Below are 17,278 nucleotides of genomic sequence, written 5' to 3'. Positions count from 1 at the left end.
CAAACAAAATTCTATTTTTAAAAAAATTTATCAAACAATTCTATTTCTCAACATTTCCATATAAATAATTTTTAAACTAAATCATAAATATATTTATTAGTGAATCCAATTTAAAATTTCCATCTCCTCTTAGTCAAACTTTCTACATCTGAGCTATACATTATCATAATAAGTTATAATTTTAAAGCTTGAATGAGTCTTTGATTTAAAAAAAAAAATTATAAATATATATCTTAACTAAAAAAAATTCAAAATGTTCTCACATAAACTAACATTTAATAAGATAATTAAAAAAAAAAATTATCAATATTTTTGATTAAAATCATTTCAGTTTAATCTAAAGAAAAATTAATATAAGATTTAAAGTTATTAGTGGAGTAATGACACTATAGATTGGATGAAGATTTGGATAAGTTTGCCAGACAAGCAAAAGGGCCAACGTGGATTCCACGTGGAAAATTCTCGTAATCTCTTAACTTATTTTGTTGCTTTAAATACCGATTAACTTTTTTTTTATCTTTTTAATAGTAAGATTTTCTATTAAACAAGATCAAATTTAATTAAGGAGAATATAATAAGAAAATAAACAAATACATATCCCCTCTTCTAGCCTAGTGGCAACAAGAGGTGGATATCCCCCAAGCCTCCATGAGGTCCTGGATTCGAGTCCGTCAGGCGGCAAATTCTGCGTCTGGTTAATTGGTTAAGTATGTTTGCGGGCTATGTACTTAACCCGCGGGAATTAGTCGCACTCCATAGGAGTAGCGGAAACCCAGCGTTCTAAAAAAAACAAATACAGAAGGTGATCATGTGGTTGAAATAGATGATATTTTGAAAAATTATTCTAATTTCATAAGTGATCTCATAAATTTATAATGTTTAATTGTTAATTTTTTAATCCAGCATTATTATTATTATTATTATTTTATATGTTAAAATTAACTCTATTATTAAACTAAAATCTTACTTTCATTTAAATTTAAGCACTATACATTTATACTTTTTTTATAATATAATTAACTTACAATTATTATAGTACAATTAAATTAGAATCATTATTATATAATTAAATATATAATAAAATGTTCGTGAATAAGAAATTGACCTACATTATTTTTTAAAAACATAATTTTTTTAGCCAATATCAATATTTGAACTCTTGACTACAATGATGGAAGATTGGTTTTAAACCCTAGACAACAAACAAATTTACTAAAAAAAAATTATTATTATTATTTTGTTTTATATTTACTTCTATACATTCAAACTAAATAAAATATAATTAATATAAATATATATTATATATTAATTAAAATATAATTAGTTACTAAATATAATAATTAAAAATATTAAAAAATAATGATATAAAATTTGTAATAATAAAATTGTTAAATAATAATAAATTTAATAGTAACCCATCAAGGTAGCTTCCTACATACCAAAAGATATAAAATATAAAATTTCATGGTCATAACCTCACGAGCAAAATGATCAAAAAATAATATTAATTTGGTATTATAATACAAGTAAATAATGTTAATTAAAATTCTGCCTCCTCTTTGGTCACGTGCGGATTTTGTAATAATAGAAAGAAAAAACATATACCTATAAATATTTCGTTGGTCTTAATAAGACGATTAAACATGAGTTGACATTTCAATTTTAATATTTTTTTATTTTCAATTGATATCAAACTCTAATATATACGAACAAAAAAACTATTATATTAAAAATTGACAATAACAAGAGTAGTTTCTCATGATCTTTCCAATCAAGTTAATCAAGTTTCCTAAGGAGATTAATTATTTTGAAATTGTTTTATATACTAATTAATTAGGTGTGTTTCTAATATTATTTTTATTTATTTCACACTAAATTTTATTTCCTATATATTTAATTATTAATTAATGATCCAATTCTTTAATAATTTATTTTTTTATATAAATGTAAATGAGTTTGTATCTTGAATTGAATGTAAAGTATAAATTTAAAGAAATTACAGAAATTTAGAAAGGGAGTAAGGATTATATATATATAGGGTGAGGATGTTGTTGGTCACTTGTGGGAAAATGTGAGGATAAAATCTTACTATTATCTGATATAAAATTTATAAAATATTAAATATTTGGTGTATGATTATTAATTATTAAGTTTAATATATTTTAAAAAACTAGGAATTAAAAAAATAAAATATAGGATGATCCCAATTCAGCTTAATCAAATTCATAATTTTAATTAGTCTTTTAAAAATTATTTTTACCACTTGAAATACTTTAGTGATTTACATATAAAAAAAATCACATGTTTCTTTCTTTTGTTAGCTTTAAAATCTGTTGTAAAGTAGTTTTAAAGCTCTTATTTATCTTTAATATAGACCATACTCTATATTTGAATTATTGTTCAACAATATTCTTGAGCCCATTTATTAAATTTATTATTATATATAATATATACATTTCATTTTATTTGTTTTACTTGTACTTGGTCTCCTATATATATATTATATATTCATCAATATCCTCTTCCAACATAAATCATTCCTTATGAGTTCATCTAAAATTTTATTTAATTATACAATAATATATTTATTAATTGTTTAATTTAGTGTTAGCTCTAATTATAAAAATCTAGTTATATATAATCTTAATTAAGTTGAAGTGGAGGTTGATGGTGGGTTCATGTTAATTTCTTAAATTCATTTTTTTTTTATTATAAAAATAAAATAAAATTAAGATATCTTATAGTGTTAGCTCACATGTGACTATATATACTGATTATTATTAATGTAATGATTCAAATCAGTATTGTCTTTGTGCATGAACCTTAATTAAATTCAAACTAATACAATATTATTAATTAATGGAATAATTTTAACAATAGTAATATAATAACGGTTTATAATCAATAATGTGGGACTTAGTCAATATATACAATTGAGCAGAAATTATGCAATCAATAGAATTGTTTAATATGTTGCACTTGTCAATTTGGTTTTGACTTGGAGATTGAAGGTCATATATGTTTAATTAATTATCTTTTAGAATTGTTTAATATGTATGTAAGTAATTAATAGTGAAATGAAAATACATTGGATAAATTCGTATGAATTAATTTATCGATCATATGTCACATGTATAATTAATTTTCTGTATGTTAAAGAATAACAATATATATGTCAAAGAGATAATTATATATTATTTAACACAAATAATGCTAGTTTGAAACTAGACACGATTTTTTTTTTTTAGAAATATTATATTAAAATGATCATATAGTTCAATTATTATGATAAAATAATATAAGGTAGACAGTTGTTATATAAATATTATCTGGTGGAGTCTGACGTGAAAGAAGCATATGCTCATATGGTATGATGGCACGCCTCCTCATATATATAGATAGATTCGGATTAATCTTATTTAATAAACTAGTATTATCAACATCTTATATATTTATTAGAATATATATATATTTTATCACAATGCAAGATATTCTATATTATAAATAATTAACTAGCTAGTTCAATAATGACTTTTAACTAGTATTATCACAATTAAAAATTTAGAGTTTGCTTCTCATTTTATTGTATTTTGGTTTTAGAATAAAAAGACATGGTTTATCCTTTGTTTGATCGTTAATGGACACTGACAATGTCTTTTTATTAGGAAATGATTGATTTTTAAATTGACAGCACGAAAAAAAAAAATATATATATAGTAATCAAAAACGGATCGATCTATGTAGATCTCGGGTGGGCTGAAGTTCATCCCGAAAAAAAAATTATTATTATTTTTACGAAACTCATTTATCGGCATCAAAACAAACACCATAGAGATAGAGATGAGTAAGAGAGAGATGTGCAATATAATCCGGATGACCAATGTTAATGTCCAATGATCTGGAGAGATGAGTGGATGGGGTGAATAATAAGGAATTATGCAATGGGTCAATGTGCTTCTTTTCGCCATGCAAAGCAGCAACAACAACAACAAAACCCTAATAAAGAACAAACGAATGGACATGAACATCGACATGGAGGAGGATGTCTTTACTTGATAAGAGAACAACGATCCAGATTTTACATCGCTAGGAGATGCATTGCCATGCTCGTCTGTTGGCGCCGCCGTAAACACATCAAATTTTGATTATTATTATTTACATCTCATCCTATTAGCTAGCTAGGTTTTAACATATTCTTACAAATTAGATTGTCATCTTTACATACATATATAAGGATTTTAATTTTAATCAAGGAATGCTAATTATTTGATGATCTGTAACTACTTACAAGTTTATATATAATGGGAGGAAGATCTTAAATTATTTCTTATAAATCATATATGATCATCTGATAGATCAGGATTTGTAATTCTATCGTACTTTTATTAATCCTGGCATAAACCTAATTTCGAAGATTATTCTTGATCAAAGGAATAGTACTGTACTATAGCAGTTTTTAATTCTTGTCTTTGATACGGTTGGATCTCAAATTCTTTTGCATATCAAGTAAAAATACTGATTAATTTGTTAATCTGCATAATGTTATTGACATATAATTCAGTCTAATCAGAGGTAAATAATATGGAGTTGTGTAGTTAGTTTTTAATAACAACAACCAAACATAACATCTAAATCCTCTAATAATACCTTAGTAAAAAAAATAAAAATAAAAATCTAAGGCACTGCTGTACATTTAAATTAGTGATATTCAGTCATTTGAAAGTGAAAAAAAATAACAAATTGGCAAAAGATTGTGAAGTAAAAGACTTTCTGTAACATATGCAAATTTTGATTTTTTTTCTACTTTTTTATATAGAAAGAAGAGAAGAGGGATATAGAGAAAAAGTATATTTTTTTTACAGATGGTCTATTGGGCTGCCCATGGATGGGCCTGCCCTAGCCATGGGTTTTGCCTGTTCCTAACTAAGGAGTATGCCCACAATCCCACCCATAAGAATGAAGATACACTTCCAGATTCAAATTACAAAGGACATTTAAACTTGGTAATAAATCGATTCAAAAAGTTGTTTTTGAAAAAAAGCCATTATCTTTCAATGTATGGTAAAAGACCAAAATAATCCCAAGTTCTTACAAGAAAAAAAATCCCCAGATGAAGAAAAAGCTCTTATCAAATTAAGCAGTCATTTTTATCAATTCTTGTATGCTAATTTTCATATCCACATGTGAACATGAGCAGAGAAGAATGACCCACCTCTCATCTACCATAATGGGAATATGGAAGAGACCTTGACCTATCCCTTGTTGACCTTCCACCGTAAGAAGGCCTAGGAGGAGAATATTGGCGTCCCCCACCACCACCATAGGGAGAACCCTCACCATACATTGAGTAATCACCACCGCCGCCACCACCTTTGTACGGTGATGACCGCCTTGGTGAGTAGTAACCACCACCACCACCACCGCCGTTGTATGGTTGGGGTGGTGACTGCCTGGGAGTATAACCATCACCCCCATTATATGGGGGTGATGACCGCCTTACAAAGTGACCACGACTTTCGTACGGCGGTGATGACCGTCTTGGAGTGTGACCACGACTTTCGTACGGCGGTGATGACCGTCTTGGAGTGTGACCACGACCTTCGTATAGGGGTGGTGATCTCTTTGGAGAGTGACCATGACCTTCGTACAGTGGTGGTGATCGCCTCGGAGAGTAACCGCTACCTTTGTATGGTGGTGGTGATCGCCTCGGAGAGTAACCGCCACCTTTGTATGGTAGTGGTGATCGCCTCGGAGAGTATCCGCCACCTTTGTATGATGGTGATCGCCTCGGGGAGTATCCGCCACTTTTGTATGGTGGTGATCGCCTCGGGGAGTAACCCCCACGTTCGTGCGATGTTGATCGCTTGGGGGAATAATTGTGATCACGATCACGACCACGACCAACTTCGTACGATGAACGCCTGGGAGATCTACGATAACCATAATCATCACGACCTCCACGACTCCTACCACGGTAACCTTTGATTTTTTAAGGGGAAAAGAAATTGTCTACATATGAGTCCACAGTAAAATGGTCAACCTATAGTCCTGTGCAATTACAAATGCTGCTTGCTTACCATGGTCCCTGGAGTTATTCATGCCAAGGTAGCGTCCTGGTGTTGGAGTTCTTGCGCTCTTTCTCCGAGACTGAAAATAGTAAAAGAAAATAACAATAACAATTAAAGATGTACATACAACATACTACATACAAATACCAATATCACCACAGCTAGCACTACTGAAAGCATAATAATACAACAATGAGAAGAGAATGCAACAAGTAACAGTCAAGCGATTGCAAAGTAATTGCTGAGGTTGAATAGTTGTTGATCAATATAGTTGGTTGTTATGCTAAGTTGATCAGATGAAGCTATTGAAAGGATGTTTTAGCTGCCCATTGATTGATCAAGCTGTATGTATCACTAAAATGTTGACAGCGATAACATTATCTGATTGCAGCCAACATAGTTGAGGGCAATGAGTTCTGAATATAACCAGAAACCTTCAGGTCAAGATGAATTATAAGACCAACTGAGAAATTAAACTTCTGCCAACCAATCAACCAAATCACTTACTTTCTCAACAGTAATGCATCGACCATCTAAAACTGATTGATTGAGATACTTCACGCATCGATCAGCATCATCCATACTATCCATTGTTACAAAAGCAAATCCACGAGAAATGCGAGTGCGGGGCTCCACAACCAAGAAACAAGACGAAACCTGAAAAAGTTTTAAGAAACAGACAGAAAAAACATAAACCCTAAGCAGAATAGTAATGATCTCTAAACATAAACCCTTAAAAAATCTAGGGTTATTTGAATAACCAAGTATCATTTGGATAATAAGAGGATATAAATATAAGAAAATAGACAGTATTTTGATTGATGGGGTATTGGGTTATTTGAAACTATTCCCAACGAACCCACAGTCCCACATCAAACAAGGCCTAAATTTTTAACTGATTCACTTAGCAGCTATCTTATATTTTTTTCAGAATTACAAGGTCACAGAAAACATGTAGCAAACTTAATATCAGATAAATATTTCAGAAAAAGAAAAGAAAAACACAACTGTATGCATGATTTGTATACAAACATACCTTCCCTTCCTTTGAGAAATGATCATCAAGTTCTCTTTCAGAGACTCGAGTAGATAACCCAGTCACATAGAGTGAATTTCCAGGATTAACTTCTTCAGTCCTAAAAATATGAAATAACAACCAAAGCTGAAAGAGTCTCTAACCAGCATTATGCAAATTCAGAAGTGAATAGAATTGTTACAGCAAGTTGGCAATAGTTAAATCACACCTTTCCTGACTCCTGGACCTTTCCCTGGAATCCTTAGGCCTAGACAAGGATCGAGACCTTGACCTTGATCCTGACCTACGCGCCTCCTTCTCCTGGGGAGAAGGGGAACGGGAGTACCTGAAGTATTCATATAAAAATATTGGATAAGGGCAATGTGAGAAGTTAGATATGAATTCTTAACACAGATACATACAATGCTTAACATATTCGGACACAGAGTACCCTTACATTAACATCTATATTTCATTGTAGTTTTTAAAGACAGCCCATCAAATAAATAGACATAATTTACCTGATACTGTACAATTAAAGGCATTCTAAGACCAGGAAAAGAAAGGCCAAAGGTAGACAAGTAACGAAAGGCAAAACATGTAGGCAAGAAACAATTTTGCCGAGAAAAATATAAGAGCTTCGATCTAAATCACACACGAATCTTCATAAGCATAAACTTTACAAGGTTTCTTACCTTTTCCGTGGAGAATCAGCCTGCGAAAGACGGAATTTTCATCAGGAATGCAGATAAACAAAAAAATTATTCCACGTAAAGAAGAATAGACATCATTCGTAGATAGAGATAACTTACCATCCCTACAGCTTGTGAGAATTGGAAGATGAGAAACGCCGATGGACAGGAAGAACGCGCTGTATGTTTTTGAAAGATGGAACCCTAAAAAATGGTCTCGGATTCTCATTTTATAATAGACTTGCAGGGCGGGAGGTGGACTCTTGTAGAACAACAGCTGACCCGATTAATCAATTTGCCCACCCGATTGCTTAGATAGGTAAGTAAGTTCATGATACGACATAATACTTCCATATCTGCCAAGAATAATACATACCATCTATGTACATAAAAATGAATTATTGCATTTTCAATTAAAATACTTTCAAGTTGATACATTCGGTTTTCTAAAAGATGGGTAATTCATAAGAAATAGCGTCGGAAATACATATCTCTATTTAAATAAATTGTTCAAATAGTACTGTTTAACGTTAGATACTTAGAACGGTTACACGATCACAAATGATAATCTTTTCTACTAATAAAGGAAAATTGATAACATTTTCAAGTTATACTAACTAAAATGACTATAAAGTTTATTTAAAATGATAGTTCATTTTCATTACCTTGATATTACGCGGAAAATATATTAATTATACAAAAATAAAGAAAAATTATTAATCTCTCAAAAATGACAATGGGAAATACATAACTTCTATATAGATTAAAGAAAATGATTGCATTTTCAATTTGTACAAACTAAAATGAATACGAGCTTGAGAATTCTTGTTATGATATGTAGTTAGACTAATAATGTGGGAAATATATACTTCTATTTAAAAAAATAATAATTATTGCACTTTCATATGTAATTATCTCGTAAATACATAATTTTTAGTGTGTGAAATAAATTTCTATATATAAAAAAAGAATATATTGTACTCTCAATTAAAATGTTATCAAACTTATCCAAATGTTTTTTAAAAGCAGATTAGAAATAACACTGGAAATACATAGTTTCTATTTAAATAAATAGTTGAAATCGTGTTCAATAAAATCACATTAGATACTACGGCAAATACATCTTTTCTACCCATAAAGAAGAATTAATAATAATTTAAGCTCAATTTTTATTCATGACAGTTAGTTAACTGAGAATAGGCGGAGAAATACATTAATTCTACCTAAATAAAGAAAAATTATTACACTCCACTAATATGATAATTTAATGTAACGATTTTCCTATTTTACATTTTATTAGAATTTTACATTTTATTAGAGAGAATGAGAAATACATAACTTAATGATTGTATATTCAATTTGTATAAACTAAAATGACTATCTAGCTGATTGAGAGTATTTTTATCAAAATATATCTTCTATTTATAAAAAAATAAATTAATGCACTTTCATTTCGCACAAACTAAAATAACTAACTGATTTTGAGACATTTGGTTATTAACAATATAGTGAGTGAAATATATATTTTTTATTTATAAAAAAATAGATATTACGTATTCAATTAAAATGAGGACAGGAGAAATACATAATCTTTGTATAAATAAAAGAGAATTAATGCACTTTTCATTTAAAAATAAAATAAGATGACTATTGAGCTGATGAAAACATTTTGTTATGAACAGTATAGCACACCAAATACATATTTTTTATATTTAAAAAAGGAAACTTATTGCACTTATACATAATTAAAATGAGTAAAAGAAAAATACATAACTTCAATATAGATAAAAGAGAATTATTGCATTTTTAAATTGCACAACCTAAAATGATTATGAATGTTTTTTTATGAGCGATAATTGATTAGACAGTGCATAAATTATACCTTTATTATTATTATATGCATATAGTATTATTTTATTTTGAAAAGTATCATATCCTGGTCTAATTAACAATTATTTTATATAATTAAAATAATACAAAATATTTTTTTTATATAAAAATTAGTATTTTATCATTATTATTATCATCACTTTTAAAATTAACAAAGGAAAAAGTGAAAATGAATTTATTTTTATTTAACATGAAATATGTTATTATACTAAATGAAAGTTTTTAGGTAAAAAGTAGATATAAAAGGTATTTTTTTTTAATGAATTTGTAGATCAAAGTACTTAATTTTTTGATCTACTTTTACTAACATAACCTTATTAGTTTTGATTATTGATAAAATAATTTTAAAAAATGATAGAAAATAAACTCAACAAATAAACCTATACCCATCCCATAATAATAACTAAATTTACTGAATGTTTCTAATAAATTCTTACTAAAATAATATTTTAGATTCATCAAAATAATAAACCAAGGTTAATAATAAACCTATATAATTGACTATTTATATTATATGAATAATAATATTATTCATAATATAAACGGTGATCTACCAACATTCTGTAAAAAATCATGAGAGAATAGAACAGGGACAGTTTCTAGTTTGATCTGTATTTTTTTAAAGATTTTATCAATTCTTTATAAATTATATTTTACCTCCATATCATTTTAATTATTAAATCACCTCTTACATTATTTTTATTAAATTAAATTTTAAATATTTTTTTTAATAATTTAATCAATTAAAATTTTAAATAACTTTATATTTTTTATCAAACAAATATTTTTACCAAAAATAAAAACCAAAACCAAACAAACCCAAGCAAATCTCCATTTCGATTTTTCTGCTACATTTACACCAGTATACATTTTACAATAATTATAATGTAACTTTTTTTTTTTTTCACACTTAGATTTCTAAGTGTTTTAAGTGAGAATCGAAAAAATAATAATACCACTTAAAAAGATGATTATTGTATCAAATACCTCGACTAAGGATCATATGTCTAAGGACAAACTACTGCTAAATCTAACAATGTTAATTGTATTTGCAAACATACCATTAATGTAACTAATAACTTGAAGAACATTCTTAAGAAGAATGGTAAGTGAATTTAAACTTACTCTTCATTTAAATTTGATTGCAACAAACTAGTCTAGAAACATATGATTTGACAAATTGAAATATATATATATATTCTAACAAAGTTTATATCGGCAGGCTCTTTAATCCCTTCCATATCTCCAAGCATTGAGGAGAAACTGAGAAAACACAAAAGGGAAAATAAAAACATGAGAAAACCCTCTTCTTTTTGTACTTATTATGGCCTTCTATTTAATTATTTTATATCTTAATTTTGTGTTAATAATATTACAAACAACATTATTTGAAATCAATCTCATCATCCGGATAATGATTTCAACATTCTTTATGATTTAAGAAGTTTGTCCACATGTAAGTGTCTGCCGCCCGACAGTTGAGAAGACCAAGTCCCAAACACAGAAGAATCCAAATCTCTCTGAATTCTTTATTTCTCAATATAAACTATATATTATTATTATTGCATTCGAAGCCGGCATCTCTATAACAAATTCATAACAGGCGCCTGAGCGATTATATCTGCATGTGATCATCTGTCTCTTGAAAATGAACACTAAAGGTTCAGTCTTTTTCTCCCCGGAATCATCGCCATCGCACGTACAAACTTCCTACTTGACACACAACTATACTTGGTGGATTGTCGCAGCTGTTTTGTTGGTTTTTCTCATTCTAGTCCTGCTGTGTTTCTGCATCAGCAAGAACAAGAAGAACCTCTTCACCTGCATCTGCAACAAGCTTTCTCCCAAGGAACAACAAGGTAACTAATTAAAACTATGTCTTGTTTAAGATCCAGTAATTAAAAAGTGTCGTGACTAGATCTGGACGAGGAGGAACTGATCCTGAGGCGATTCCAATTGGAGGAAGTCAAGAAGGCGACAAACAACTTTAGCAAGAATTGCCTGGTGGGGTCGGGCGCCTTTGGAGACGTTTACTTAGGAGATTTTCACATCGATGGGGTGCTAGCCATCAAGAAGCCGCATGCCCAGTCTTACATGAGCAAGGAAGAATTTAGAAACGGTCAAGTGTAGCTAGAACACCCATCCATCATGTTTTGTTTTTTATTTTCCCTAACATAGCTAGGTTTCTTCAAACACAGAGGTGAGGTTGCTGTCAAAAGTAAGGCACAGGAATCTTGTTTGCTTGGTGGGATTTTGTCAAGGCAATGGTATACACTCACATATGTTTAATGCTTTTATACTAATATGTCTATATATACTCATTTGGGTTATCATTATTTGTATAGGAAATCAGGTCGCAAATATTTTGGTTTATGAATTCGTGCCAAACGGCTCCCTGCTTGAATACATTTTTGGTGAGTTCAAATATGTTTTTTTGCTTTTATATGTACATTTTCATTTCTCTTTTGATTGTAGGGAGGGATGGTAAGAGCTTAAGTTGGAGGGAAAGAGTGAAGGTCGCAATTGGAGCCGCCAAAGGAATTGCGCATTTGCACCATGGACTGACGCCCAGCATAATTCATCGAGACTTAAAACCTAGCAACATCATGATCGATGAGCATTTTGAGGCAAAGGTTTCAGATTTTGGGCTAGTGAAGTTGGGGCCCATCGAGGATCAGTCTCACGTAAGCACCCAGATCAAAGGAACACCGGGTTATCTTGATCCAGCCTATTGTTCAAGCTGCCATTTGACTCCGTTTACAGATGTGTACAGTTTCGGGATAATCCTCCTTCAGCTCGTCACTGCTAGACGTGTATTATGTTCAACGACAAGTCAACCAAACTATCACATTGTAGAATGGGTAGGCAAAGAACTTGACCCAAATTTCTGGTTTTTTCAAAAAAAAAAATCATAAAATTTGAATTTGCAGGCAAGGCCTTGTTTGGAGAGTGGCAATGTGTTGGAGATATTAGATGCTAGACTTCTCCTGGAGCCTTGCAATTTGGAAGTGATGCTTAAAATGGGACAGCTGGGGTTGAAATGTGTTGTGAAGGTTCCCAAACAGAGACCAACAATGACACAAGTATGGCAAGAGCTGGAGGAAGCTCTCAACTCAGCAGACTCTATAATAGGAAAAAGATCCTCCTCGATGATGACCATCCGTCATGATGGGACCCACAGATCCGATGATCAGGATTGTTCTCAGAGTTTCGTGAGCATTGATGGCATCAGACTGCAGAGATTTCATGTCGATATGGATGGCTTCTCTATGAAGACCACGAGCCTGAAGAGTTTCGAATTAGCCAGTGTAGTTTTCTCGGATGATGGGGACCACGACCACACAGAAGTCCATGTTAATCATAGTTCGGTATAGTCAACCATCAAATGAGACTCACTTATAATAGCTCAAGTAGAAAAAGTCTAGAATTTGAGATACGAGTTCAGATGAGATATCTAAAATATATAAAAATGAATCAAATGGGACAAGGTCGAGCAAAAACATATCAATCATGTTTGTGTAATTTCCGTGTAAACAAGAACAATTCTTTAATTTCCTACATTTCTGTTTCTGAAACCTAGCAGCTATCATAACAGCAGGCATCACAATCATTTAAACTGTTATTACATTAATAAAATAAAGAATTAACTATGAAATGCAGTAGAGGAAAGGAAGAGGCATTAGTCTCTCAAGTGTTACCTGGTCCGGAGAGTGTTGGTGCTCATTTTTTAGCATGCAGGCCGAGGCCAGCCCCACGCAAGGACAGGGTCGGCCCCTTGATGGTGCTGGCCCTGCTCACAAGGTCAGAATCTAGAAACACGACAACTACAGATATATCGTCGTGGAAATGACGCCTGACCCCACGTTCGATCTTCTTTAGGTCAGAATACCGCATTTCTCTTTTCTTGGCCGCTTTTTGAAGGGCTGCCTTCACTAACCTTTTGGCACTTCCCTGCACCCAATTGTTCTCGAGAAACTTAGCCAGTTATAACACAACTAATCACTTAATATAAATAATTAAGTGCTTACTTGAATTAGTTCATGTGATAACTGTTATCTAAAACACTTATCAATAATTTAGATTCAGCTCCATTAAGCTAGAAAATCTGGCTTAGTTCAGTATGCTAATTTGATTCAGTAATACAGCAAAAGCATACAAATACAAGTTTAACACATGTAAATTAATCAAATTACGTTACAATAAAGGTAAAATAGCCTGAGTACTTTCCTGGCATTAATTCCAAATGTTATCAAATCAAATCAACTTACACATCAAGTATTTAAAAAAAATCAAACATTTTCATTTACAATAATTTGGCACTTTTAAGGACTTAATATTCAGTCAAACACACCCTTAGATGCATTAGTAGCAGAAATGGTTGGACAAACATTTACCCTTAGAAGGCCAGTTATTTATGGAGGTTTGATTGGGGTCAGATTGGATGAAATGAAAAGGAGGAATTAGATTATTCCCAACCAAGCAGGTCTAACAAATATTAGCACCCCTTATAACAATTCCCTATAATCAAACAAGAAAAAAAATATGTGCAGAGGATACCGACAAGCTCCACAACGGTCAAATAAATTAGGCACAGAAAATCCAAGCAACTTACAGTGTGAGGGTGATTTTGAACTATGTCAACAGCCTCCTGACTGCTAAAGTTGTCCCAGAGACCATCTGATGCAAATATAAGGAACTGATCATTGGGCTGGATTTCTTGCACAGTAATTGACGGTTCGGAGCTCAATATTGGCTTAGTAAAGGTTTCTCGAAGGCGAAATTTGGAAAACAAAGGTTCCCGGTTAAACTCAGCTTTCTTCAAGTAAACATCACCTATGGATCTCGAAATCTGCAAAATATTATGAGATATGGTTAGGGATTAAACCCTTACAGATGAGATGCATTATTATTTTCTAGATTCTTATTAACATTTAAAATGGAAATATTTCCAAGGAACCAACAAGAGAGGGGAAACAGTAAAATACATGGTCCCTAAATGAAAAACCACATATGTTTCTTTATTTGGATCAGAATAAGAAACCACCAGCATCTGGAAACATAAGTTTCATATCGTATATCCATTTTTTCACAAGAAAGAGGAAAATATATCTTAGACTGGGTTCTAGTCCATGGGTTTAATTTTGTAGGTCGATGTTTAAGCAGACTAATTATTGCAGGCTGGATCCTTATCAAGCCAGTTTATATATTGCAGCTAATCCTATACACAAATTGGAATTGGACGAAAATCTTAAAGTCGCGGATATTCAAACCACTTATCTCTTATCTGATACTTTTTAGTGAATGGATCCAAAAGCTCTGAATCCGCGTTATATTTGTGCTTGATCTATCACTGACCTTTTTGAATTGCTTCATGAACATCAAAATAATATAATTGACAAAAAAATCTCAATTTATCTGAATAGCATAGCCAAACCAACACAAATAACAACCCGACAGATTTTACAATAGTTTACAGGTGAAAAAACGTCAATATGATTAAAATGTAGCATTAAACGGGGTTGATATTTAAACAGCTTTGAGTTGATAAAGTAAGAAGTTTACAGTCACCAATAAAACTGCGCTTGTGACCTCCAACGTGAACTACCCAGATACCTAGAAATATCAAAGATAACTCAGATTGACAATCCAGAAATGCAGTAGCATACAAGGCATCACCATCAGTGCTACCTAGTATTTAACTGTTTCCCATTTAGTAAAGAAAATGCTTCAAATCCTTATAAACATGACAGCATGGAAGTAAAAGTTTCTAAGCAAGGAATTCATATAAAAGGAATCATCGAAGAATTCAAACTTCAGGTTACCAACAATAAAACTAACATATGTTTAATAAAGACAAGGATTTAACCTGTATAAGGCCCTTTACACGCCATACATTATGCTTTAGCACTACAATTTTTGAATCATCTGGGTGCAAAGACTGCAATTCTTGTCTAACAGATTCAATCGCTGCATTATGCTCCGTTGACAGCTGAAGGGCAATAACCTCCCCTGTAGACTTAACATATCTTGCCAAAACAGCACGTGAATCACCAAGATTGGCAATATATAATGTTCTATTGCAGATTATACCAACCAGGCAGCAAGTACCAACGGATGCAATCTGGGGTTTAATATTCCATTGTTTGGTAACAACAGATAAGAAGCCTTCTTCAGTAGCTTGAAACGCTTTTTGAATCACATCTACTGACATGCATTGTTGTTCAGATGTAAACCCTGCATACAATCACATATAGGTCATCAGTTTGAACTTTGAAGAATGGAAGCACCTACTACCATCTGCAAAGAGCTAGTCAAGGGAATGTAAAACAAGAACCATATCCTTCACTTATAAATCAAAATTCATGAAATGTATTGAATGTCATCATTATACTTGTAATATTATAGAAGATGCTTCCTAACTTACGCTTGAGATTCTGGAAAAGGTGATCATTGACGTAGCGCGACGTTTCAGGCCCCCCATGGCCATCGTATACTCCAACAAAAGTTCCATATGGACCAGAACCCGTCAAACTCAAACTACCTGACTCAATCTGGCTTTGATCCTCCAGCAAAGCATTAGCTTGGACAACAGACATAGAAAAATCACCACATATGTGTTTCCCGCTGTCTTTATACCATAGGAGCCCATCTTGTTTTCCAGCAGCATCAGAATTCCCTCCATTCTTTGAAGATTGCTGCCAACAGGCCTTGAAGAAGTTCATCAACTTTGATAACATCCCTCATTTCATCAGGTCCTACACATTAATGTCTTAAAAACAAACTCCAAGCAACAAGAAATCCCCCTTTCCTCTAAAGCACAATTTTTTTTCTATTCCTGAAAAGAGCGGGTAGCAGAATCTCAATTAACATGAAGAATTTCATAAAAACAAATCTAACTACATTCTAATAACACTAGAAAATAAGTGATGAAATTAATAAAAAAAACCCTAAGAGGGGAAGTAGAAAAGTCAACCATTGATGAGAACAAGTGAATGAACCGTAGAAAAGTCGGAATTTTTATTTGATGGGAAGCGAATGGAAGGAAAGAAGGGGTTGTATATGAGAATAATCGGTGGAGACAAAGTATGGTACACTTACAGTAAGATTAGGCGTAGAAATACTGAAGGATAAAGAAGAAACGAAAATGACGGAGATCTGAAAGAGGTTGGGCAATCTGTAAGATGATAGATCTATCAAATCGAGCTACCTCCAAGAAGCACGTAACTGTGATTTTGAGGATCGGAGCTGTCTTCTTCTTCTGTCTTCTGTGAGCCGAAAATGAAAAGTTTTCAACAGGATACATACATACGAGCCAGGTTTTGTCTTCTTCTTTATACCATTTTTTTTTATATTTTTTAATAAATTTTGCTTTCATTGACTTCTATTTATTTATTTAGTATTCTTTTAGTAAATTAATCTTACCAAGTTACAATCCTTAGTTTATTTTTTATTTTTGAGTATCATGGAAAATGTTTTTTTTAAGTATATTAATGATAATATATATTTAATAGAATTTAATAAAAAAAAATAGTAACTAGAATCTCTATATATTTGACAATTACATTTAGTTTGAATTACAATTTATTTTACCCTTTTTTTTCTTTTCAAATGCG

At 31.4% G+C, this 17,278-nt stretch overlaps 3 protein-coding genes across 3 annotated transcripts; 1 reads left to right on the top strand and 2 right to left on the bottom strand.

Moving 5' to 3' along the window:
- Window positions 1-5,000: 5,000 nt before the first annotated feature.
- Window positions 5,001-8,004, bottom strand: LOC124925107 (serine/arginine-rich splicing factor SR45a-like). Its single transcript, XM_047465079.1, has 7 exons — window positions 7,779-8,004; window positions 7,605-7,610; window positions 7,313-7,487; window positions 7,105-7,204; window positions 6,576-6,725; window positions 6,078-6,147; window positions 5,001-5,979 (listed from the first exon to the last, which is right to left on the bottom strand). The coding sequence occupies exons 1-7, from the start codon at window positions 8,002-8,004 to the stop codon at window positions 5,216-5,218; spliced, it is 1,491 nt and encodes a 496-aa protein (XP_047321035.1). The 3' UTR covers window positions 5,001-5,215.
- A 3,309-nt stretch (window positions 8,005-11,313) lies between these two features.
- Window positions 11,314-13,039, top strand: LOC124925106 (probable serine/threonine-protein kinase PBL11). Its single transcript, XM_047465078.1, has 6 exons — window positions 11,314-11,524; window positions 11,584-11,723; window positions 11,844-11,910; window positions 12,011-12,079; window positions 12,141-12,478; window positions 12,596-13,039. Exons 1-6 carry the CDS (start codon window positions 11,314-11,316, stop codon window positions 13,037-13,039), a joined length of 1,269 nt encoding a protein of 422 aa, XP_047321034.1.
- A 126-nt stretch (window positions 13,040-13,165) lies between these two features.
- Window positions 13,166-16,956, bottom strand: LOC124925563 (probable protein phosphatase 2C 46). Its single transcript, XM_047465598.1, has 5 exons — window positions 16,764-16,956; window positions 16,090-16,500; window positions 15,532-15,899; window positions 14,278-14,514; window positions 13,166-13,616 (listed from the first exon to the last, which is right to left on the bottom strand). The coding sequence occupies exons 2-5, from the start codon at window positions 16,400-16,402 to the stop codon at window positions 13,386-13,388; spliced, it is 1,149 nt and encodes a 382-aa protein (XP_047321554.1). The 5' UTR covers window positions 16,403-16,500; window positions 16,764-16,956; the 3' UTR covers window positions 13,166-13,385.
- Window positions 16,957-17,278: the final 322 nt, after the last annotated feature.

The sequence above is a fragment of the Impatiens glandulifera genome, chromosome 2 (assembly GCF_907164915.1).
Source record: "Impatiens glandulifera chromosome 2, dImpGla2.1, whole genome shotgun sequence".
NCBI lineage: Eukaryota > Viridiplantae > Streptophyta > Magnoliopsida > Ericales > Balsaminaceae > Impatiens > Impatiens glandulifera.
Note: the sequence above shows the minus strand (reverse complement) of the source record. Positions and strands in the feature narration are given on the sequence as shown.